The sequence below is a fragment of the Fukomys damarensis genome, unplaced genomic scaffold (assembly GCF_012274545.1).
Source record: "Fukomys damarensis isolate Sample0158 unplaced genomic scaffold, DMR_v1.0_HiC HiC_scaffold_5, whole genome shotgun sequence".
Lineage (NCBI taxonomy): Eukaryota > Metazoa > Chordata > Mammalia > Rodentia > Bathyergidae > Fukomys > Fukomys damarensis.
In genome coordinates, this window is record NW_022900917.1 from 66,641,159 (window position 1) to 66,664,756 (window position 23,598).

At 52.7% G+C, this 23,598-nt stretch overlaps 2 protein-coding genes across 8 annotated transcripts; both read left to right on the forward strand.

The window, feature by feature from the left end:
- Nrbp2 (nuclear receptor binding protein 2) lies at positions 1 to 7,184 on the forward strand. 6 transcript variants are annotated; one of them, XM_033760834.1, is made up of 19 exons: positions 1 to 146; positions 491 to 613; positions 683 to 784; positions 895 to 984; positions 1,149 to 1,189; positions 1,278 to 1,372; positions 1,472 to 1,495; positions 1,546 to 1,647; positions 1,730 to 1,785; positions 1,880 to 1,975; positions 2,778 to 2,925; positions 3,008 to 3,110; positions 3,192 to 3,242; positions 3,318 to 3,453; positions 4,535 to 4,588; positions 4,673 to 4,736; positions 4,819 to 4,874; positions 4,960 to 5,072; positions 7,091 to 7,184. In XM_033760834.1, exons 1-18 carry the CDS (start codon positions 24 to 26, stop codon positions 5,026 to 5,028), a joined length of 1,533 nt encoding a protein of 510 aa, XP_033616725.1. In that variant the 5' UTR covers positions 1 to 23; the 3' UTR covers positions 5,029 to 5,072; positions 7,091 to 7,184. The 6 variants fall into 6 exon arrangements, with proteins under 6 accessions (XP_033616725.1, XP_010628899.1, XP_010628901.1 ...); XM_010630597.1 differs by lacking the exon at positions 7,091 to 7,184 and having other exon boundaries at positions 4,960 to 6,738; XM_010630599.1 differs by lacking the exon at positions 7,091 to 7,184 and having other exon boundaries at positions 2,778 to 2,910; positions 4,960 to 6,738.
- Positions 7,185 to 10,216: 3,032 nt separating this feature from the next.
- On the forward strand, positions 10,217 to 23,551 carry Puf60 (poly(U) binding splicing factor 60). Of its 2 annotated transcripts, XM_010630603.3 has the most exons (13): positions 10,217 to 10,293; positions 10,438 to 10,567; positions 15,597 to 15,698; positions 17,839 to 17,934; positions 18,048 to 18,137; positions 19,031 to 19,081; positions 21,363 to 21,524; positions 21,609 to 21,701; positions 21,855 to 22,068; positions 22,149 to 22,339; positions 22,471 to 22,606; positions 22,811 to 23,046; positions 23,128 to 23,551. In XM_010630603.3, the coding sequence occupies exons 2-13, from the start codon at positions 10,544 to 10,546 to the stop codon at positions 23,425 to 23,427; spliced, it is 1,695 nt and encodes a 564-aa protein (XP_010628905.1). In that variant the 5' UTR covers positions 10,217 to 10,293; positions 10,438 to 10,543; the 3' UTR covers positions 23,428 to 23,551. The 2 variants fall into 2 exon arrangements, with proteins under 2 accessions (XP_010628905.1, XP_010628906.1); XM_010630604.3 differs by lacking the exon at positions 19,031 to 19,081.
- Positions 23,552 to 23,598: the final 47 nt, after the last annotated feature.

Consider the following 23,598-nt stretch of genomic DNA (forward strand, 5'->3'; position numbering starts at 1 on the left):
TCGCAGCCTGGGCCCGCTGAACTATGGCGGCCCCGGAGCCAGCGCCAAGGCGGGGCCGGGAGCGGGAGAGGGAGGACGAGAGCGAAGACGAGAGCGACATCCTGGAAGAGAGCCCGTGTGGCCGCTGGCAGAAGCGGCGAGAGCAGGTGGGCGGCGGAGGGGTGGAGGCCCGCGCAGCAGTGGTGTCTGTGGTGTAGGGGCAGCCCGAGGCCTCTACAGCGGCCGCGTTGTGGCTGGTCCTTAGACTTCCACTCCCCGAGGACTAGTGCCCTTCCAGAACCACCTCCCATGCCCCGGGAACCGTGCCAGCTCTCTGCGGCTCTGCTCCAATCCCTCTGGATACTGCCCCTAGACTCCCAGGTGCCAGTCCCCTGTATGTCCCCAGCTGTCCCTAGGAGCTGGAGCTGAAGGGGAAGGGCTTGGGTGGGACCGCGTTCTCATCCTCAACACCACACTTAAGACGCAAGGCACAAATTCCCCCCACTCCCAGGTGAACCAAGGGAATATGCCTGGGATCCAGAGCACCTTTCTGGCCATGGACACGGAGGAGGGGGTAGAAGTAGTGTGGAATGAGCTGCACTTTGGCGACAGGAAGGCTTTCTCCGCCCATGAGGTGAGGCTGGCTGCCCCCTCCCGACCTGTGCAATCCTGTGGCCACTGGGTGACCGCCTCCCTTCTCCAGGAGAGGATCCAAACTATGTTTGAGCAGTTGGCGCTGGTGGACCACCCCAACATTGTCAAGCTGCACAAGTACTGGTTGGACTCGTCAGAGGCCAGAGCGAGGGTGAGCCGGGGGTGGGTGGGGGGTAAGGGAAGCCCCGAGCCCCGAGCCTGGCTGGGAGCTGGGGGCACCCACCTGCAGCGGCGAAGCCCGCGAGCCCACCCATCCTGCAGGTCATCTTCATCACAGAGTACGTGTCATCGGGCAGCCTCAAGCAATTTCTGAAAAAGACCAAGAAGAACCACAAAGCCATGAGCACCCGGGTATGGGGAGAGGCTGGGGCCAAGATGGGGGTGCTCAGGACAGTATTGGAGGTGGCGCAGGGCTGCCTTGGACCAGGGGTGGGCCACGACTGGCTTAGCAGGCCCAGCCTCTCCTGTGCCCACCCAATGGGAATCGTTTGTCCATGTGTCTACTTTGCTGCCAGGCCTGGAAGCGCTGGTGCACGCAGATCCTCTCTGCTCTCAGGTGAGGACCAAGCTGTAATGTGCTTGCCCAGCAGCACCCACTGCTCCCATGACCTCTGACCCTCGTGCCTTCCCCCACTCGCCTGCAGCTTTCTGCACGCCTGCAACCCCCCCATCATCCACGGGAACTTGACCAGTGACACCATCTTCATTCAGCACAATGGCCTCATCAAGATCGGCTCTGGTGCTCCTGGAAGGGGCTGGGCTGGGTGGGGCAGACAGGGGACCTGTTGGGAGCCCAGGATCTTACACCTACTCTTTCTTTCCATGGTGGCCTGTGCAGTGTGGTACCGCATCTTCTCCAATGGTGCGTGAGGCCTCTGGGGGGTGGGGTCCATGGAAAGGCTGGCTGCTTAGGGCTTTGCACTTCTGTAGAGCTCCCAGATGATCTCCGGAGCCCCATCCGTACTGAGCGCCAGGAACTGCGGAACCTGCACTTCTTCCCACCAGAATATGGCGGTGAGTCCAGGAGGGCTGTTGTTGGTGACTGACCTGGCCCTACATCTGTCCTACCCACCCTGCCTTGCTCTCCCACTTTCAGAGGTCGCAGATGGCACTGCAGTGGACATCTTCTCCTTTGGAATGTGTGCGCTGGAGGTACTGGCCCCACCTCCTACCCTCTCCAGGTGGAACTCTATCCATTCTTACCTATGCTGTCTCTTCTGGGATCCCAACCTGGCACTGACCCCAGATGGCTGTGCTGGAGATCCAGGCTAATGGAGACACCCGAGTCACAGAAGAGGCCATTGCTCGAGCCAGGCACTCACTGAGTGACCCCAACATGCGGGTGAGTGGCTTTCTCCATTCCTCCGTACTAAGGCCCACAGATGAGAAAGATCCCTCTGGGAGCTAATATAGAGTCTCAGGCAAGAAATAATTCATGAAGTCTAAAGACAAGAAGAGCAGAGACATTCTCTATATGGTTATTATTACTATGCCAACTTTGTAAAGAAAATAAGGCTCAGAGAGACCAAGGACTTTCCCAAGGCTTTAGAATAAGTAGTGGACCCTGCATTTGCACTCAGGTCTGCCTCACCCAAGTCCCTACCTCTAAGCTCCCGGGCTTGGTGGGGCATAATGGGCACAGGGCCGACAAAGGAGGTATAGGACAGAAGCTGCATCCACAGTCTCTCTGGTCAGAGTCCAGCAGTTTAACAGTTCAACCCCTGGGGCTAAGGGAAAGGAAAAATGGGGCTTGGGTGCGTATGAGAAGCCCAGGAGGCAGGGGGGAAGCAGGATGAGGACTCATCTAGGTCATCTCCAAATTGGGGGCAGACTGTGATTAGGAGGGCTTTTGTTTGTGTATTGAGGGTAATAGCACCCGCTCCCTATGTTTCCTTGAAGGTTGAGGGAAGTAGAGCTTGAGTGTTCTGAGTTTGAAGACTGATTATCCTCAAGTTCGAAAGGTCAGGTCCTGGCCTGGCTATTAATGGGATACCTTCCCCTATGTGCATCACTGCAGCAACCCTGAGTAGGGGCACATGAGGGTAGACACCTGGGTCTAAGGACTTCAGGGGGCCTGTCTTCACACTGTGGGGCTACAGCAGGGAGCCTCTGTCCACCACTGGCTCTCCTCTTCACATACCCAGGAGTTCATCCTTTCCTGTCTGGCCCAGGACCCTGCTCACCGGCCTTCTGCCCACAACCTCCTCTTCCACCGTGTGCTCTTTGAGGTGCACTCACTGAAGCTATTGGCAGCCCACTGCTTCATCCAGCACCAGTGTAAGGGGCAGGCAGGTCTGGATGGGTCAGGGGCCTTGTGGAAGGGGTCCTGCAGGACCTGTGGCTGGGAACCACTGAGTGCTCCTATGGCCCACAGACCTCATGCCTGAGAATGTAGTGGAGGAAAAGACCAAGGCAATGGACTTGCACGCCGTCTTGGCAGAAATCCCTCGGCCCCACCAGCCTGCAATGCAGTGGCGGTGAGTAGTGGCTACCCTGCAGCCTTCACTCAGTTCCCTGGCCAGTTGTTCACCCTTCATGTACTGCTCACCTTCTGTCAGATACTCAGAGGTCTCCTTCTTGGAGCTGGACAAATTCCTGGAAGATGTCAGGTGAGAGCTGGCTGGCATGAGACTGGGTGCTCTCAGGCTTCTGCCCCCAGCTACCCCGACCCCATGTGTCCTCAGGAATGGGATCTATCCCCTGATGAATTTTGCTGCTGCTCGGCCCCTGGGGCTTCCCCGTGTGTTGGCCCCACCCCCTGAAGAGGCTCAGAAGGCCAAGACTCCAACGCCAGAACCCTTTGACTCAGAGACCAGAAAGGCAAGTCCCACCCCTGCTGCACTGTGCTGTCTCCCAAACTGTCCAGATAACTGGTGCCCTTCTCTCTGGGCCTGCATTCTCCATCTCCCGGGGCCAGTTCTTCACCAGACTGCCAGAGACCAGGTCCAGGCTGGGGCTTTTGGGGGACTGAGCAGGTTCTAGGACATGCTAGGATTCCCCATTTTCCCAGAGGTTCCTTGCTCCTGCAAGCCCTTTCCCTATCCTGCTGCCTGCCCATATTCCTTTGTGCTGCAAACAGCTTTTCTCTAGATATCTCACTGCTGGAGCATTCTGATGCCCCACTTGGTTGGCTGATTCGCTGACCCTTGTGCCCTAGGATGTTCCCCAAGGCCTCCCAGGTACCACATTTCCCCAAATCTCTCTTCCCGTGAGGCTGCCTCCTGGTCAGCCTCTGTATCTCCCTCTACTGTTCATGCCAATACCCATTGAGTTCTCAGGGTTGGCCTTAGGTGTGCCCATGGCTACCACCCTGATCTGAGCCAACTCCATTACCTAGAGCACCAGTCCTCAGCCTGGCCCTACTTATCCTGGCTTCCTTCCTTCCACAGTGCTATCTAAGTTCATGTCTTAACAGCCTACCTGGTTTCTGGCTGCCTAGAAAGCTCATGGGAGTCCTCAGCCCAAGCCCCCAACTCTCTTGACTGGTCCTGCTGGCATCCTCCTCTTCTGCTCTATCACATCCCTGCTGACTTTTCCCCTCTACTTCCCACACTTCCTTCTCAATGCATTCTTTTCACTTGTGATGTCTCCTATTCATCCTTCAGTACCCAGCCCCAGTGCCTACTCATGGAAATTCTCCTTAATGCACCAGGCAGCTAGTAGTAAGATGTACCTTCTGGGCTAGCCCTGGAAAATTTTTTTAATTTCTTTTTTTTCTTTTCTTTTTTTTGGGGGGTGTGTACTGGGGATGGAACTCTGGTCCTTGTGCTTGCAAAGCAGGCAGTGGAACCACTAAGCTAAATCTAATTTCTAATCTCTGTGGTCTTTTCTGGGCCCCTCTGCCAAGTTTCTGGCCCCTCTGCCAAGTTGCTTGTGGGTAACCTAGCCTCCCCACCCACAGGTAGTCCAGATGCAGTGCAACCTGGAGAGGGGTGAAGACAAGGCGCGCTGGCATGTGAGCAGGGTCCTGGACTGGGCTGGGCGGGCAGGCAGGGTATGCCAAGTATGGCTGTGCCCGACCATGCCTTCCCACCCCCAGCTCACACTGCTTCTGGTGCTGGAGGACCGGCTGCACCGGCAGCTGACCTATGACCTGCTACCAAGTAGGCAGAGGGAGGCCCTGGGGGGTGGGGGGCAGGTGCCAGAATATGGCAGCCTCACAGTTTGCCCCTTGTCCTGCTATAGCCGATAGTGCCCAGGACCTTGCAGCTGAACTTGTGCACTACGGCTTTCTGCATGAGGTAGGCATAGCCGCCTAGTTATGGGGTGGGGTTCAGGATAGATATATCACACTGCTTCAGCCCTCCATGCTTCCTTCCTCTGCAGGATGACCGCATGAAGCTGGCTGCCTTCTTGGAAACTACCTTCCTCAAGTACCGAAGGACCCAGTCCTGACCTGACCAACCCTGGAGGCCCGGCCCAGGTGCTGCCGGCTCAGGGTGAGCGACGTGGGGAAGAGTCCAGCACTGCTGGAGCTGTCCTCACCAGCATGCCTGAGAGCCGATGAACACCAGCCTGTCAGTGAGGACCCCCAACCTTCCCCAGCAGTGTGGGGCCCTGGCATGCTAGTGGGGCCAGTGAGGGGCCAAGGGAGCCTGGGTGGGGTGGGGGATGGGGGTTAGCCCTGAACAAATCTCTGCCAAGGGAATGGTTTCATGTGGTCAGGGAGAGCAGCCATACCTGGTTGGTGCCACAGTCAGGCTAGGAGCCTGGACCTCAAACCAGATGGAGCCCTACAGGTGTCAGACACAGCATTAGGCACCAGAGAGGGCCGGAACCAGCTGAAGAAACAGAAGGTAGAGGGCCTGGAGTTGAGGCCATGGTCCACAAAACCTCTGGTCCCATGCAGAACCACCCTGGAGCACCCTTCTGGCCTTCCACTCGTTCTGAGACCAGGACCTGTGCCCCCCACCCCCATAACCCCTCCAAGAGGCTGTTTGTCTCTTATTTTCCCTGACCTGGAGGGGTCAGAGGTCAGGAATCTACCACAGCCCCATCCTGAGACAGCTCCTCTGGAGCCCTGAGAATGTGCATTCCTGGCTCCCTATCTCTTTCCCGCTCAACTACTGTTTCCACCTTAGACATTTCAATACCCTGGTGAATTCTGCACACACATGTACACACACGTGCACACACACACACATAATCCCTTGCTCTGATCTCTTAGTTCCTGGGCTGTTTAACAGTCTTAAACATTTTAAGTTGTTTATATAAATTTAATACATCAGGTTTCTTATTAAACATTCCAAATGTCAAAACAGGAAAGGTCTCTACTGTTATTAGTTCTAGTACATTGCCACTGTAAAATTTATCACAAAATTGGTGGCTCAAAATATAAATTTATTATAAATTTGTCAGAATAGGTCAAAAGTCTGATATGGGACTAAAATTAAGGGGTTGGCAGGCTTCATTTCTTTCTAGGGGACTTAGGGGAGAGTCCACTTTCGATTAATTTGGACTATTGGCAGATTTATTCACTGCCTCGCAATGCTAGGGCTAAGATCCCCATTTTCTTACTGGCTGTCAACTGAAGACCATTCTCAGCTTCTTGAGGCTGTTCACATTCCTTGGCTCTCTCTCTGCCTTCAAGGCCTGCGGCAGCAGGCCAAATCTTTGTCTTAAGTCAGCTGGTTATCTGCTGCCAGAAAAGTTCTACATAAGGACTGCTATGATTAGGGTGGGTCCACCTTGAAAACCTAGGATAATCACCTTAAAGTCTATAAGATTAAGCACTACTACAAAGTACTTTCTGCCATGTAAGCTAACACTCACTGGCTCCTGTGGTTAGAGAATGGGCATCATGAGGGTGGTGAGATTTTGCCTAGAATACCATCCTAACCAAAAGCCAAAAAACCAAAACAAAACTGCCAAGGCATATCAAATTAAATGAACAATTATAGTGAATCACAAGTTATCTTAAACATCCAATACTATTTACAACATTTTTAAAAATTTCATACCTTTCAACTTAAAATGCAGATTTCAAATAACTTACACAGTCTAGGAGGGAATCCTACTGTTAAGCTGTCTGATTGTGCATGGTCATGTTGAGTGGCAAACACATAACAGATTGTACCAGTGATTAAACTGAACTTAAAAGCATCAGTACTACAGTCTACATGTAATCATGCCTATGCTGAGTTCTTATCTTTTCACAATTATATGTGTATTGTTTTAAAAAGGGAATGGTTTCGGCGGGGAGCAATAACAAATTAGTAATGCAGTCTCCTACCCTAATCCACCTGGGATTCAGCTCTCTTAGGTGTTTTTCAGGCATTTAGAATCCATGTTTTTCAAAACTACAAGCATGTGTTTGGTCCTGTTTATTGATTATTCTATATTAGGTGCCCAAGGTGGCATCCTCTATGGCAGTGGTGGTAAACCTATGGCATGCATGCCACAGCGGGCTGTTTGCTATCATTGAAAGCTCTAAAAGGTTCACTATCACTGTTTAAAGGGAGAAGAAATCCTCTGCCTCCCCTCTGATCCAGCATTGTACTAGTGTGATGGGTGGCATAGCTGCCTGGATATGATTCAGCTTCATTACCATGGATCTCAGCAGAGAACAAGATATCCTAGGTTATATTTTATTTTCTGCTCAATGTTTTATTTTCCATGGAGTTAATAATTGTCTTTTTTTTAAATTTTCTATATGTGTCTGCCATTAATTCATCTTTGGATCTTTGGATTCCCCTGCAGAAATGTGGACTTCCTCTTAATAGTTAGAGGAGTGAGGGCATAATTTACCAATTTCTTCTTTTCCTATAACCCTCACCATGTAAGCTCTATGCCCCAGGCTTCCTGCTTTTGTATTGTAGCCCAGGTGTCAGCCTGAGTTACTCTTCGCTAGTGTCCTAGGACACTCCCTATCTTTTCTCTGGATCCCATGCTTTCCTCTTTTCACTCATCCCATGTAAGCAGGAACATCCTCCAAGTAGCTTGAGAGAGGAAGCATGGGAGGTTAAAAGTGTTTGCTTTCCTGTCTTTATTCTAATCTCACATGCTTGAACGGGTAACTAGGTATGAGAAACTTGACTCCATGCCCGTAACCTCATCACTTTGGGAGACTGAGGCAGGAGGATTTTGAGTTCCACTTGAGCAACTTAGTGAAAGTGTCTCAAAATAAAAAATAAGGGGCTATGGTTGTAGCTCAGTGCAACAGCCCTGGGTTTGTCAGTACACAGAGAGAGACGGAGGGAGCGAGATATCAATTCCTTTGAAAATCATTTCTCCCCTAGGATTATGAAGGTGTCACACCATTTTCTTGTACTTCCCAAAACATTCATGCCTCTAAATCCTTTACCTATGAGCTCTTTCTGATTCTTTCTCAATCTTTTCTTTGCTCCAATGCTTTATAAATTCTCAGTGACTCTTTCATCTAATATCCAGAAACAAATTTTCTTCAGTTATTTCTTTGTTGATTTCTTTCCTTTTTCTGGATTTGAAATGCAGGACTTGGCTTTTAAGTGATGTGTGTGGTTACGGGCCCAGGCTCTGGAACTGACCTGTGCTCCCTGAGGTATGGCCTTAGTTGACCCTGCACCTCCTTATTGGGAGTACTGAGGGTAGTGCCTCTGCAGAGTGTTGTTATAAGGAGGGCTAGAACTCTGAACTCTGGTGCGATAAGAACAGTGCCAAGCTCCAAGTACCTAAGTGTAATGTTACATATCACTGTCTACTTGAGAAGTGCTACCTAGAGGCACCCCTCTGGTGGTGGTGAGTCCTAGCTCATCCACCCCCTCCACTGTGGAAGCTCTGGTGGGCCATGTGGTTTCTAAGCACTGGAGAGTACTAACCACTGTGATTATAACAGTTTCTGGCTTCTACCTCTATGGTTTTATTGTTATGCATTCTGAAGATTCCAACTTTGCTTTTCAAACCTATTGAATTGTTCCTTTTCCTCAAATTTTCTTTTTGGAAGGACTCATTTGTTCTTTCTCTATAGCTCTCAGTTTTTGTTTTGGGGATGCAAAATTTGAACATCTCTGAGGATAGTATTTTAGCTCTTTTTTTCTTCCTTTGCTTCCTTTTTTTGGTACTAGGGGTTGAACTCAGGACTTTGTGCTTGCAAGGTAGGTGTGGGTGCCACTGAGCTAACCCCCCCCCAGCCCACCTGTTTCCTTTTTTTTTTTTTTTTTTTTTTTTTTTTTTTTTTGTACCGGGGATCAAAGTCTGGTCCTTGCACTTGCAAAGCAGGCAGCGGAACCACTGAGCTAAATCCCTGACCCACCACAGTTCCTTTTGAGACTTGTTTCCTTATCCTCTTTTACCTGGTGATCCTGAGCTGTCCAGTTGTGTTAAAGAGTGAGCTGCTCTTTGTGGCTAGGGCTTATCACTTGGTGCTTTGGGAGTCTGGGGTCTAGCTGGATGATTTTACTGGGCACCCCTGCTGCCAGTCTTTAGAGCAGGGAGTTGTTGGAGGGAGGAAACCTCTCAGAACAGCCTGTGTGGAACATATAGGAGCAGGCTCTGCGAACAGGATTGGTAGAGGTAGAAAAAGGGGCAGGACTTTTGCTTACTGCCCCAATTTTGAAACAGGGCAAGGCCTCAGTACTCCTCTCCTGGAGCTCACATCCCAGACCCAGGGACAGGGACAGAGGTCTGCGGTGTCCTGTTTTCCAGGTGTACCTTCACAAGATCTTTCAGACACTAACCTCCACAGCCGAGTGGACTGCAGCAGATCTGCTGTCTGACTCCACAACTCCAAGACAATCCACCTGCCTGACTTCATAGGTTTTGCCTTTTTCAGAGGGGTTTCTGGGGGGAGGAAAGGAAAATATTCTGGCATATTTTATTAGACATGTCTATATTCAATTTATTTTTTTCTTTTTGGTGGGGGGCTTGAGACAGGGTCTACTATGTAGTTGAGACTGACCTGGAACTCACTGTGTAGCCCAGGCTGGTCTCAAACTCACAGTGATCCTCCTGCCTCAGCCTCCTGAGTGCTGGGATTACAGGCATGAGCCACCACACCCGGCTTCCATATTCCATTTCTAAACTTTCCCACGGTTGAAAAGAGACTTGCCTAGCCAGGGAAGATACTTCATTACCTCAAGTAAATGAAGGAGCCGGGGGTTTGGCTCAGTGGTTCTGCCACCTGCCTGGCAAGAGCAAGGGCCCGAGTTGGATCCCCGCCCCCGCCGCAAAAGATAAAAATCAAGCAAATGAAGATACAGAGGTGGTTTCTTCCAGGGATTGGGTACAGCCCACGGCAAGTTCGGGGCGCTCTTTGCCCAACACAGATGGACATCCTGAGCCTTTAAATATAGCTTGGGACCCAAGGGGGACTCCCTGCATAGCGTTCCCACAGTATGACCGCCCCAAGGGCTGTCTCAGACAGGCTGCATGTCCACCAACTATGTGCCATCCGACCTAAAAAGCATTTGTACTGAGGCACTTCAGTTTTTATGAATAGTTACAACGCAAAGACAATGCATCTCAAAATCTGAGGTGCGGCCTGAGATGTGGTCCTTTTGTCACCTGTCTCAACTGTCTACCCAGATTCCCTTAGCCTGAGAGGGCCGCTTTTCTCGTCTCCTTGGTAACAGCGAGCGAACACGCCTGCTGTGTCTGTCTGTAAGGTAGACAGAGAAATAGAGCACTGGCCCCAACGGGAGGTGACGCAAGTGTTCGGGCAGAAAGATGCCGGCGGCCTTGCAGGTACAGATCCTCAGGGGTCGGGTTACCAATCTCCCGGGGTTGCTCCGCCCTCGCCCTCCAGTCCCGGTCCACCAGGCCCCACCCTATCCGGGACTCTAATTTTCCCCGCCCCGGAAGCGCATTCCTCGCCTATCGCGTATCTAGGGACAGGTATTTTATCGCGAGAGTTGCTCGGTTGGCTGCCAGATCGCACGAGACTGGGGAGGACGCTGGAGTGAGTGGCGCGCGCAGCGGCCGCGACGGACGCAAGATGGCGACGGCAACCATAGCTCTTGTAAGTGACCCTCATCGGCCACGGGCGGCTCTCAGCTGGTGGAAGCGTATCTTCGGTCGCATCAGCCAGATCGTGGAGGTCCCCTGAGGGGCAGCTGTTTTCCAGGGCCCCTCGCGGATCTCCCTGCGGCTGCGGATCTGGTCGGCCTTGGCCCGGTCGCAGCTTCCGGCCCGCGGCCTCCAGCTTCCGGCGGGAGGTTGTGGGCCTGGCTCTGTTGATGGGGTGAGCCCCACAGTCCCGCGCAAGCTGCGTCCAAGGAGAATGGCATCTGCTCCCCTACCTCTGCCAGTGTGCTCCCAGTTGGTGGGAGTGGAAGGGGCAGGATTGCAGTGCGGAGAGGACGGGAGGCCTTGGCTCCCCGTGCTAGCCTCTGTGATCGGTCTCCGCCGGTGCTGCGCTAGGAAACTCTTAACCCCGTCCTATTCTACTCAGGAGAGGAAGGATGTGCTGTCATCCCAAGTCTTTGAGCAATTGCTCTGCGCCAAGCGCTGTGGGAGGATTTTGCGGCACAGTGGGGAACTGTCCAGAGGCAGTTCCTGCCTTGTTCGGGAGTCTGATGGGCACCAAGAGACCAGTTCTCACTCTGGTGTACCTTGTGCTAGGCGCGCCTGAGAGAGCTGTGCTTAGGGTGGCGTGGGCATCCAGAGGAAGGAGTCCCTCTCTTCTGTTTAGCACCCACTTTTAAGGTAGGGCAGTGATTAACAAAGAGAAATCACGTGTGCACATCGCAGCCTATCTTCCTCCCCACTTAACTTAGGGACACCCCCCCCCGGACCTTTCCCCTTTGCAGTTCCTCTCTCCCCCAGCCCACACCCAGATATGAGGTAAGGCCTGTTTGAAAAGGCACGTGTGACCGTTATGTCATGGTTAAGTTTCTACCTTGCCCTGCTGTTTCTTGAAGCCTCAAGAGCAAGGAGTCTTTGTGAGGAGGAAGCCAGAGAGTTGAGAATTTGTTGACTTCCCAGGTGACAGTTGATGGTGAAGGAGAGGGAGGCTCACAGACAAGGATGGACACTTGGGAAGGCACGGGAGAGTGAGTGCCTCATCTCCCAAGTATCTGCAGAGTAGTGCATAGTGCTCGAGGGAGTAAGGCATGAGCTGGGGTTCAGCTGTAGTGGTGCAGTGCCATACATGTATTGTCATTATTTTGTTGTTGTTGTTTTTCAGTACTGGGCCTTGAGCTTGCTAGGCATATGGGGTACCACTGAGCTAAATCCCTGGCCTTCATATATTGTCATTATTGAAATGAATGGACAGTGTGTCTGACCCCATTAGCTGGAGTTTTCAAAGGGGTGTTCATTGCCATGCACATCTTCTCGTGGTTAGTACATGTTATTTAATTTAAAGGCCCAGGCTTACTGCAGCAGGTTGAAGGAGGTCTAGCACATTCCTCTTTTAAGTTTGTTTGTTTGTTTGTTTGTTACACATTTTGAAGCCAAAGCCTTGCATGGTGCTAAGCATGCTATACCACTAAACTACATCCCAGCCTCTAATTTTTTGAGTGGAAAGGTTTTTAGAAGTGTTGACTTATCCCCTGCTGTCCTGGTTGGGCTAGTGAGAATCTGTTCTCTGTGTCAGTGTCATGGTGCTTCTGCTCTTGTGAAAAGAAAACACTAATAGTGTGGCTCAACCTAGCTGACACAAGTTGGATGGGGATAGATGCAGAAAGATGTGGAAGAGCCTCCTTTTCTTTGGACTTCTCTTCTGCCTGGTGGCTGCAGAAACAGCAGTAGGTCTCTTCCCAGGAGCGATTCAGTCTTCATTACGTTGTGTCTTTGATTCATTGCTCCAGTCTTCCCTTCTCTGACTGCTTCTGCTCAAGGCCATCACCCTTGACTTCTTTTTTTTCCATCCTGATGGAAACAATCAGTTTCTTCTGAAGGCCCTAACCTGCATGTCACCTCACAAAGAGGCCTTGCCTGGCTGCTAGATTTTAGTATACCTCATAGTCACTTCTCGTCCTGTTCTTTTATTTTTTTCTTAGCACTTCTAGCTACAGAAATCATCTTAGGTGCCTGCAAGTACACTGTCTTCAAGCAGTTGGCCATGAGGCTCCTGAGTTATGCTTCTCTCTTCCTTGTTTTTGCTGTATCTGCAGTCCTTAGCACAGAGCCTGATCACATAGCATTGTGCCATGTGATGGGGCCTGAACAGATGGAAGACAGTGTCCTATAGTAAGCCCTGCTCTAGGGGTCTGATGCTGTTATTTATTGATTTGTTTTATTGATTGGTTTTTGGTTTTGAGACAGGTCTTGCTTTGAGCTCACTATGTAGCCCAAGCTGGCCTCAAACCCACAGCAGTTCTCCTGCCTCAGCCTCCCTGGTTCTGGAATTATATAGGTGTGTGCCACCATGCCCAGCTGATGCTGATGCTATTAACAGTGCTTCTTTTTTTTTTTTTTTTTCCTCCCCTAGTATGGGGGATCAAACTTGGGATCTTGAGTTTGAAAGTCATGCGTGGCACCACTGAGCTAATTCTCTGGCCCTAATAATGCTTATTGCTAGAACCTGTAACTTGCTTTGTGCAGTGGCTGACTGTGATGTATTTCATGGAGGATGGTAAATCATCATGTAGCTCTAGAGGGTTTTTTGGTGGGGGGTTTGAGACAGGGTCTCACTATGTAGTTGGGACTGCTCTGGAACTCACTTTATAGCCCAGGCTGGTCTTGAACTCAGCAGCAATCCTCCTGCTTCAGCCTCCCGAGTGCTGGGATTATAGGCATGCACCTCTACTGCCCGGCTCAAAGTTACTTGACATTTAAATGTCTTCTAATGGAAACATTCTGTTTGTTCTGGACTTTTGAGAGGCAGAACTGGTATGTCCATTTCTCAGAGGTGGCTTCCTACCTCTTGCACTGCTACCTGGTGCTAGGGAACATTGTGACCACATAGCCTGACATTTCCATTGCCAGAGATGACAGCATGTGACTAGCTGTGACAATAGGTGACAGCTTCCTCCAGAATCTCACTGTGCAGTTCAGGCTGTCCTTTATAAACTCAATATGTAGCCCAGGCTTGCCTCAAACTCCAGGTAATCCTTCTCCCTCAAGCCTCCTAAGTGGTAACTGTTTTGTTTTTTGTTTGGGTTTTTGTTTGTTTTAGGCAGGGTCTTGCTGAATAGTTCAGGCTGACTTTGACTCATTGTGTAGCTCAGGCCCAGGATTTAGCTCAGTGGTTCCCACCTGCCTCACTATGTAGCTCAGGCTGGGGATCCTCCTTACTTCAGCCTCCGGAGTGCTGGGATTATAGGCCTGAGCCACCATGTCTGGCAATGTTTTGATTCTTTTTTGAGACAGGATCTTAATGTGTAGTTCATGCTAGCCTTGAATTCACTACATAGCCCAGGCTGGCTTCAACTTGTGGTGATCCTCCTGCCTTAGCCTTCTGAATCCTGGGATTATGGTGTATACCACCGTGCCTGGCTCCTAGTGACTGTTTATTTGTTGTTGGGGTTTTTTGGGGGGAGTTTTTTTTTTTTTTTGGTTTTTTGAAACAGGGTCTCACTATGTAGTTGAGACTGACCTAGAACTCACCGTGTAGACCAGGCTGGTCTCGAACTCACAGCAATCCTCCTGCCTCAGCCTCCTGAGTGCTAGGATTACAGGCGTGCACTACCATGCCCAGCTGCTAGTGACTGTTTAGAACAGAATCCTAGGCTCAGTATGACTGAGATTTTTCATTCTGTCGTGAATAGGATGCTATGAATGGCTTGTTTAGTGTCTACTAGTAGACTTTTCCCAGAAAGTCTCATCTGAACAATGTCCTAGTAGCACTGTCCTGGTCCTTGTGTTGACTAGTGTGGTAGTTTGGGGAAGCAGGAAGTTCAAGTTCACCCTGTTTGTAGGTTCTTAGCGCGGTACTACAAGCACTGTCTTCTTGTGCATATTGAGAAGCAGCTGCTGCTCTGTGGATGGGGTTACAACAGAAAGGCCCCTTTCCTTTGGCTCTCTGGAGTGTGCCATTTCCAGGCTGTAGCGCTCAGAGCTGAGCAATGGCACACACCCGGGCCAGAAGCATTTGAAATGGCTTCAGGCAAAACAAGGCATGGGCCCATTGGCTTGGTCTTCAGTGTGCTGGGCTATGCTGCTGTCCCTCCTCTAGAGGCCTGAAAACCTGAGAGAGATGCCCTGGCATGTCAGCACTCCTCTGGCATTGTCTGTGTGGCTGCAGGTGTGGGCATAGCCTTTCCTCACATACTTAGATATTGTGATTTTCATCCCTGAGCTGGAATGGTGAGCATACTCTGCCCTGTTTCTACTGTGTAGCCACTGAGAAGGTGGGATAGATGTCATGGTTCTTCCACCAAGTCTTCCGCCCCCATGACATTGTCCACCTCCTGCCTGAGGCCTGACTTTGCCCTTGTCATCCCAAAAGGCCATGATGGGAGCTGCATTTTCCTGGAGTTTGGCTCTGCACAGCAGCGTTCTCTGTACCCTTTCATTGTAGGATAGGTCTGGTGCAGATCCAGAGGATCAGGCTCTCCCTCCCAGGAAGTCAGAAAGCCCTGGACATCTTGGTTATTAGGGGAGGGCATCCTGGGCTTGACTAGAGCCTGTGGACAAACTGAACTAATGCGAAGCTCCTTTGGCCCCAGGTATGAGCAGGGTACTGGCAAGGTACTCTTGCTCCCTCAGAAGGGGTTCCAGGGGACAGCCTCTTGTTCTCCTTGTCATCCAGGCTGGTTCATCCTGTTAGCAGAAGAAGGTGACTTTCCTTGGTCTGAAGCAGAACCACTGCTTACTCTCTACCATGCCCATTCCCAAGGACTTGCTGCCAAGCCCAAATGCTGCTGTTGCCCTAGTCAGCTGCAGATGTGCCAGTCAGTTTGAGGAATAGGCGATATAAATTGGGGGTAATGTTGGGAATATTGAGGAGCTGTGCTGGAGCTAGATCCTTCTTGTGCCCATGTCTGGCCTCCCGTGCTTGACTGTGAGGAGCTCAGCCCTTACTTAGCTTGGAAAGAGGAGAGAGGGCCTTGGGTGATGGTATTGTGTGACTATTGGTTACAACATCTCCTTCCTGTCTGCAGCAAGTCAATGGCCAGCAAGGAGGGGGGTCTGAGCCAGCAGCGGCGGCGGCAGCAGCGGCGGCGGCAGTGGTGGCAGCAGGAGACAAATGGAAACCTCCACAGGTACTAACCTTAAGCATCCTCTCCCTTAGGTCCAACTGTCTGTCTGCCCACCCATCCGCCTGCCTGCCATAGAGACCTGGCCAGGGCAGCTAGGGAGGAGCCCAGAGACCCTTCTCTGCCTCTGGGCTGACAGTGCTTCTCAGCACGTTAGGCTTAGCCCTGTGCCTCCTCTCCTGCTTCCTCCCCATTCTGCTTCTGGCCTGGCCTCTCCCCTGTGAATTTTTCCTGTCCCAGACCTTAGGCAGGGCTTGGCAATGGACTGACCAGGTTGGGGCACTGGGGACTGATATCAGCCGTGCTTGCTTTTGGTATCAGAATAGTATGGAAGGCGAGGCCTGCTGTTCTAGAATGGGCAGCATTTTTTTAGAGCCAGAAATGCAGATTTCCATTGTAGTTCTCTTTTAATTTAAATAATAGAACAAAACAGCATTCTGCTCAAAGGACAGGTATTATGAGGATTCAGGCCCCCACTTTTTCTGTGCCCCAGGCTCCAAAGTGGGTGTGAACAGGTCATAATCCAAGAAAATGGGTCTTCTAGAAAGTAGAGCTGTACTTTGTTGTTGCTGAGTGATGGGATTTTTGTGCTTCTTCACTTCAGTGCCCGCCTACAGAGGGTCCTGGCAGGCCTCCAGAAGTTGGCCTGGCAGCCTCTTGGGACTAGACCCTCCCCTTGGCCCTCAGTCACCCTCTGGGGGTGGGGGGTGGGGAACAGGAATATAGTGTGCAGTCTGGGAAGCTCTGGGGGCTGAGGCTCCTGGCCCTGGCTAGCTGTCCAGCAGCCATTGGTTGGTGGGAGAAAGGCCTTTTGTTTACTAAGACAAAGAGGAGATTGAAAGGTTTCTAATGGGTTGCAGGGGACTGGCATTGATTTCCATGGTGACGGTCTGCACTAGCATCCCCATCTTGGTCTCAGGCCCCCTTCCACTAAGGAGGATAGGGCTTGGCAGCTGGGAAGATAGAGACAGGCTTAGTGTGAGCCAAACTGTAGTTGCCAGGGAGGGTCCTACTATGCCCTATGCCTTCTGACCCTGGGCTGGAAACGCAGCACTTTGGTGGCTAGGATGGGGTTCTTGGGGTTTGAATCAACTGGCCCCTACATGCCTCCTTTGTATCTGTCCTCGTTTGTCACTCCTCTGTTAAGGCTCTCCGTTTCTCCTCTACCATCCCTCATAAGGCTCTGCCTGGAAGCCTAGAAGGGTTCCCAGTGGTCTTTAGAGCTATTGGGCAGGTGTGCTCTGCTGACTCTTATGCTGGGCTTTCTTGCTAATATGACTGTGTTCTTCCCATTATTAAAAGCGTGGAAACAGCTTTGACAGAATGTAAACATAATTCTAGTAATTTCCATTGGATCTGTAGCCACTGTGGCGAGCCTACCCTGCCCACACATCTCGTGGCCTATAGGTATTCTGGGTCTGTTCTGCTCCTGGCTTTCCCAGAGGATCTGGTCACAGCCCATGTAAGAATTCGGTAGAGGTCAGATGAAGAACCCCTGATGGCTCATATAGCCTGGGTGAGCATACAGGTTAATTGGAAGGTGTGTATAGTATATGCAGAGATGGAGGATTGACACATTGGAAGAGAGGTCCTATGACCATACTTGGTCCATGGGTAGCCCCTGAACCCCAGAGAAGCCATGTCTCTGTCCATAGCAAAGGCTGTAAAGAATCCCGATATGCAAGGTGGCGTAGGAATGAGGAATCTCACATGTCCAGCAAATCCTGCCTGACTCCATTCTCTCTTTACCTAGAACACAGCTGAGGCTGATTCTCTCCCTGGTTCATGGGATGGAGGAGACTGTGGAGTCAGGCTGGCAGTAAGGGACTAGACTTCTGTTCCCTGTCTTGGGTTCTGAGGAGGCCATTGTGATCTGGGCCCCACAGCTGCCCCAGATTGGTTCAGGCCCCCAAGGTCACTGCCTTCCTCAGTCCATGTCCCACCCATGGTCCCTGGGGAAACAGAGTTTTGGGGATGAGGACAGCAATATGGGAAGAGCATACCAGCATCCAAACCAGGCAGAAGACAGTCTGTCTGGAGCCTGTCCCTCTCTGGGAAGGGACTGGGGAGATAGGTGTGGGATTTGTGGCACTATGTGCAGGAGCCCTTGAGCTTGCTGCTGAACAACTTCCCTGTTCTCCTCCAGGGCACAGAGTCCATCAAGATGGAGAATGGGCAGAGCACAGCTGCCAAGCTGGGACTGCCTCCTCTGACGCCTGAGCAGCAGGAGGCCCTCCAGAAGGTGAGAGCCTCCTCCTGGTTACTGGGCATGTGGCTGCTCAGCTGGGGTCCGTGGGGACAGGCCACCTCCCTGCAGGCTGGGCCCCCAGTGCTCCTCACTGCTGTTTTTTTCAGGCCAAGAAATATGCCATGGAGCAGAGTATCAAGAGTGTGCTTGTGAAGCAGACCATTGCGCACCAGCAGCAGCAGCTCACCAACCTGCAGGTGAGTCCTACCACCCTCCCGCCACCACCACCACACTACCACCGCCTCAGTGGCTGGTTCTGCTGGAGGCCGACCCACTCAGCCTGGGCCGCGAAGCCTCCACTGCCCCTCCCCACTTCCACCGTCTCCTCCTTTTCCTTCTCTTCCTCCTTCTGTGCCTGTGGCCACCCCCAAAATGTGTTATGGCTCTCAGATTCTTGAGGACTCATTCTCAGGACCCCCCAGGTCTTCCCTGAAGAACGAGTGGCCCAGCCTTTCCCAATTGTTACTTGCTGTGGCCCCCTTTCCACTCCCTTTCCCATTCCTTCTCTGTAGTTCTGCCCATTCCCCTTCTTGGTGTTTCCACTATTGCCTCTGGGTCTTCCCCATGCCCCTGAGGCTGTGCACAGCTGTGGCAGCAGCATGTAGCGTGTGTTTCTCTCTGTCCCCATGGTCAGGCTCCCACCCTGCAGTAAGTCCAGACCACGTGGGCTGGAGTCTAGGATGAAGGGAACGATCTGGGGGTGCTTCCCCTGGGCCCTGCTCCAGGCCAGATGCTGGGATATCTGCGTGGGGGAGAGGCCGGTGTGAAGCCAACAGGTTCCTGGGCCTTGAGCCCCCAGCCCTGGCCCAGCCCTCAGACATTCATGCTGCCAGGAGATGTCCTGGTTGCTCACTGTTCTCCATTCGTCCCTCCCTTCCTTGTGCCCTGGCCAGCCCTGCTACAAAGGCTGCGGGATGGGCATCTGGGGCTCTGAGGCCCCCCTGGGCAGGTGCCAGCAGCCAACACTCGGCCACAGTGTGGGAAAGCAGGGCGGGGACTCCGGGCCTTGCCGCTGTCTGCGTGAGGTGTTGACAAGAGCGGGAGACTGCTCGGCTCCAACAGACTGAACTCTGTCTTTACTGTCTTTCAGATGGCAGCAGTGACAATGGGCTTTGGAGATCCTCTCTCACCTTTGCAATCGGTCAATAGAAATGCTCACTTCTTCTGGGGCTCATGTCCTTAGTCAGGGCTAGAGGGGGTCAGTGCAGCCCACTGCTGGGGACCTTGCTCCCCTGGCCGGCCCTGCCCGCCAGCTCAGGACGAGCGCAGCAGAGCGCCAGGCATGGCGGGGCCAGTGGTGTGGGCACTCACCCCGGGACCGCCCCTGGGGAGGCCTCCACCTGCTCTGAGGGCCCACCTTAAAACTAACAGCCAGGTAACTGCGGAGGGCAGCTGTGGCAGCCAGCCAGGGAGGGCAGCTGCCGATGCCAGGCTCGTCTGCACCCTTGCCACCCTGCATAGCGGGCGCACCTGTGGGCCACCTGCTCTGTCAGTCTCCAGGCTGCCTGGGCTCTTGGGATGGGGTCAGCCTGAGAAGAAGGATCGTAACTTGTGGTCCCTTCAGACCCTGGAGGGAGGATGGGTGGGTGGGGTGGGGTTTGGGTACCCGAGCAAGCAAAGACTTGGGCTGCAGGCCTGGCTGTCAGCAAGGGGTAGCAGTCATGCAGCCAGGGAAGAGGCAGGGGCCATGACCATGGCCACAGTGAGCAAAGGAGTCTGGGAAGGATGTGCCCCTCCCTTGCCCAGAGGCAGGCTGAGGAGGCCAGGCCCTGTCCTGGGAAAATCCTGAGGGGGGGACAACAGCCCCAACCCTGGACATCTCAGGGGAGACACACCTAGTGTCCTTTCTGGGAAGTGTGTTTCAAAAGGAGCTGTCAACCTTCTGAGAGACCTGGGCTGGGAGAAATGTGGTCAGGGATAAAGCTCTTTACTCACCTGTAGTTGGGGAGCCCAGCCCTGAAAAGGAGACATAGCACTGTCTTGGGGATCTTTGGCCCAAGGGATAGACGTGGCTTCATGTCTGGAGAGTTCAGTATGAGAAGAGGACATGGCTCCACCTTCAAGGGTCTTTGATCTAAGTAGGGCCCTGAGGCCTATACATTGGGGAGCCTGGTTTGAGGAGAAAACATCCCCATTTTTTTAAGGAATTCATAATCTAAGGGAACATAGGCCTCACTGTGGGAGTCATGTGTTGGGAGATGTGGATCTTCCTTAGAGGGCCCTATCTGAAGCAGAGGGCTAGGCCTATACCAGGCTTGTTGATATAAACTGGTGCAGGGTGTGGTTGTGCACACCTGTAATCCCAGAACTCTGGGATACCGAGGGAAGAAAACTGCAAGTTTGAGGCTAGCCTGGGCAATTTAATGACCTAGCAAGACCCTGTCTCAAAATCTTAAAGTTTTAAGGGCTGGAGACATAGCTCAGTCCAAAGGCCCTGGGTTCAACCCCTCCCCATACCAACAAAAACAAAAAGTAATAGTAAACTGATCTCTGCCAGTGGAACTTTGTATGGGTGAGAGGAGCCCTTGTTTATTCAGAGAGGCAGAGCCCTGGGGTCCATGGTCTTCCTGCAGCCCATGAGACATGGCTGTAGAACTTCCTACCTGGCACATCTGTGAGGTGGCAGGAGAAGAGGGCCCTGTTCCTGAGAACATGCGAGGGCCTCACAGCCAGTGCCTGGGCCTGCTTGGCATGGCAGTTCCCCATTATAAGAATTCCTGAGACTTTTCTATTAGGATCTCTGGGGCCTCCTAACATGGAGGACAGGCAAGCGGCTCTTGCCTAGGCCAGATCTTGACTATGGGTGTAGGCTTCGGGCCACTTTTTTGTTGGGGGTGTTGACATGGGGAGAGTGTAGAGTACCCCTGCCTGAGTTAGCCCTGCATGAGCAACTACTCCTTGTTCTCTCCAGGGAGCCCAGCTCTGGACTCCTGAACTCCTCCCCATGGGTTTCTTCTGGGCATTGGCTGCCCTGTCTTCTGCCACCCTCTCTTCTGGCCTTCATGCTAGTGGGTCCCTCCAGTTTGGATGGCTCCTTCCCTCTTCTGTTGCAATACTTGGCTGGGATGGTGGGAGGATCTCCCAGCCCAGCCTGGGGTACCTGGCCTCAAGACTGGAGGGTTGGGGTAGGGAAGGGCACACAGCCCTGCCTCTTGACCACCTGTCAGCTTTGCTGACAGTCTGCCTGGGACTTGGGTGGGCTGGGGTGCATCTGTGTCCTGCCATCGGGCCTGGCCTTCCTTCCTCAGGGGGGATCCTGCTGACCCCTGTGCCCTGACTGCAGGGGCTGAGCCTGCACCTTGCTGCTGTGGGGGAGCCCTCCCCACAGCAGAACTGGGTGGGTGGATCAGGAGGGGAAAGGGCTTCCAAGCCTCCTGCCCCCCTGACAAGCCAGTGGCTCTCTCTCCTCTGTCCTGCTGCAGATGGCAGCTCAGCGGCAGCGGGCACTGGCCATCATGTGCCGGGTCTACGTGGGCTCCATCTACTATGAGCTAGGGGAGGACACCATTCGCCAAGCCTTTGCCCCCTTTGGCCCCATCAAGAGCATTGACATGTCCTGGGACTCCGTCACCATGAAACACAAGGTGAGCAGGCTGGGCCCATTCCAGCTGCTCTGGGCTCACCCTCTCAGGACTCTTCCTGGCTTAATGGGGCTACCCTCTGTCTAGGGCTTTGCCTTTGTGGAGTACGAGGTTCCAGAAGCTGCACAACTGGCCTTGGAGCAGATGAACTCAGTGATGCTGGGGGGCAGAAACATTAAGGTGAGAGCAAAAGAGGTGGTCCTGGTTCTTGAGCTGAGAACACATGGAATATTCTGTCCATCCCCTAACAGACAACACAAAGTAGTGCCCTAGAAGTATGTAGTGGCTGGGCCTGGGCTGATGGTGCTCTTCATCCCCTTGCCTCTTCTCCAGGTGGGCAGGCCCAGCAACATAGGACAGGCCCAGCCCATCATAGACCAGCTGGCTGAGGAGGCACGGGCCTTCAACCGTATATATGTGGCATCTGTGCACCAGGATCTTTCAGATGATGACATCAAGAGTGTATTTGAGGCCTTTGGCAAGATCAAGTCTTGCACGCTGGCTCGGGACCCCACAACTGGCAAGCACAAAGGCTATGGCTTCATTGGTATGCTTGGGGTGCTGTGGAAAGGAGGGTCCCACCTAATGCTGGGACTGACCTTCCTCACTGCTGCTCTTGTCCTGCAGAGTATGAGAAGGCCCAATCATCCCAGGATGCTGTGTCCTCCATGAACTTGTTTGATCTGGGTGGCCAGTATTTGCGAGTAGGCAAGGCAGTCACGCCCCCCATGCCCCTGCTAACACCTGCCACTCCTGGAGGCCTCCCGCCTGCTGCTGCTGTAGCTGCAGCTGCAGCCACAGCGAAGATTACAGCTCAGGTGAGGAGGGCTAGTGCAATTTCATGGGTTTGACATGGATAGGTCCTCTGGTCCTTTGGAGGCTGGCTTTTCAGGTGGTGTTGGGTAGAAGTAACCAGATGGGCTGATTATGGTGGCCTTTTTGGTTGTAGGAAGCAGTGGCTGGAGCAGCAGTGCTGGGTACTTTGGCTACACCTGGATTGGTATCTCCAGCATTGACCCTGGCCCAGCCTCTGGGGGCTTTGCCTCAAGCTGTCATGGCTGCTCAGGCTCCTGGAGTCATCACAGGTGAGTCTGAGTGGGCCAGGACTCCCTTCTGTCCCAGCCTTTTCATCTCCAGGTTCTCTCCTTTGGCTGTTTTCTGGCCCACACTTGCTCATACGTAACCCTTTGAGTCCAGGGTAGGCTAGCCATGGCTCTCCATCTCTCTGCTCCTTCCCAAAAAAGGTCTTGGGTTGGGATGACTGCTGGACCTGGTTGGTTTTGCTGCAGGTGTGACCCCAGCCCGTCCTCCCATTCCGGTCACCATCCCTTCTGTGGGAGTGGTGAACCCCATCCTAGCCAGCCCCCCAACGCTGGGCCTTTTGGAGCCCAAAAAGGAGAAGGAAGAAGAGGAGCTGTTTCCGGAGTCAGAGCGGCCAGAGATGCTGAGTGAGCAGGAACACATGAGCATCTCAGGCAGCAGTGCACGCCACATGGTCATGCAGAAGCTGCTTCGAAAGCAGGAGGTGGGCGGCCAGGACCTGGTAGGGGGTGGAGCAGGGGTAGTCCAGGCAGTCTGCAACTCTCTGCTCTCCCCTCCTGCACAGTCCACAGTGATGGTTCTCCGCAACATGGTGGATCCCAAGGACATCGATGATGACCTGGAGGGGGAGGTGACAGAAGAATGTGGCAAATTTGGTGCTGTCAACCGTGTTATCATCTACCAGGAAAAGCAGGGTGAGGAGGATGATGCAGAAATCATCGTCAAGATCTTCGTGGAGTTTTCCATGGCCTCAGAGACTCACAAGGCCATCCAGGCCCTCAATGGGCGCTGGTTTGCTGGCCGCAAGGTGGTGGCTGAAGTGTACGACCAAGAGCGTTTTGATAACAGTGACCTTTCTGCGTGACTCTGGCCCTGTTTCCTGGACTTGCACTTGCTCCTTGTTTCCTTTGGGTTTTATAGTGATACAGTGGTGTCCCTGGGACCAGGCACTCTGCCCTGCCCAGCCTGTAGTGTGCATAAAGGTGCAGATGCTGCTGTCCCTGAACATCCCTGTGTCCGATGTTGGTCCTGTGAC

Coding starts and splice junctions, on each gene's coding strand:
- Nrbp2 (XM_033760834.1), top strand. CDS start 24: ATGGCGGCCCCGGAGCCAGCGCCAAGGCGGGGCCGGGAGCGGGAGAGG. Junction 1,976..2,777: donor TGAGTGACCCCAACATGCGG/GTGAGTGGCTTT, acceptor TCACATACCCAG/GAGTTCATCCTTTCCTGTCT. Junction 4,737..4,818: donor GACCTATGACCTGCTACCAA/GTAGGCAGAGGG, acceptor GTCCTGCTATAG/CCGATAGTGCCCAGGACCTT.
- Puf60 (XM_010630603.3), top strand. CDS start 10,544: ATGGCGACGGCAACCATAGCTCTT. Junction 18,138..19,030: donor AGCAGCTCACCAACCTGCAG/GTGAGTCCTACC, acceptor ACTGTCTTTCAG/ATGGCAGCAGTGACAATGGG. Junction 21,525..21,608: donor CCGTCACCATGAAACACAAG/GTGAGCAGGCTG, acceptor CCCTCTGTCTAG/GGCTTTGCCTTTGTGGAGTA.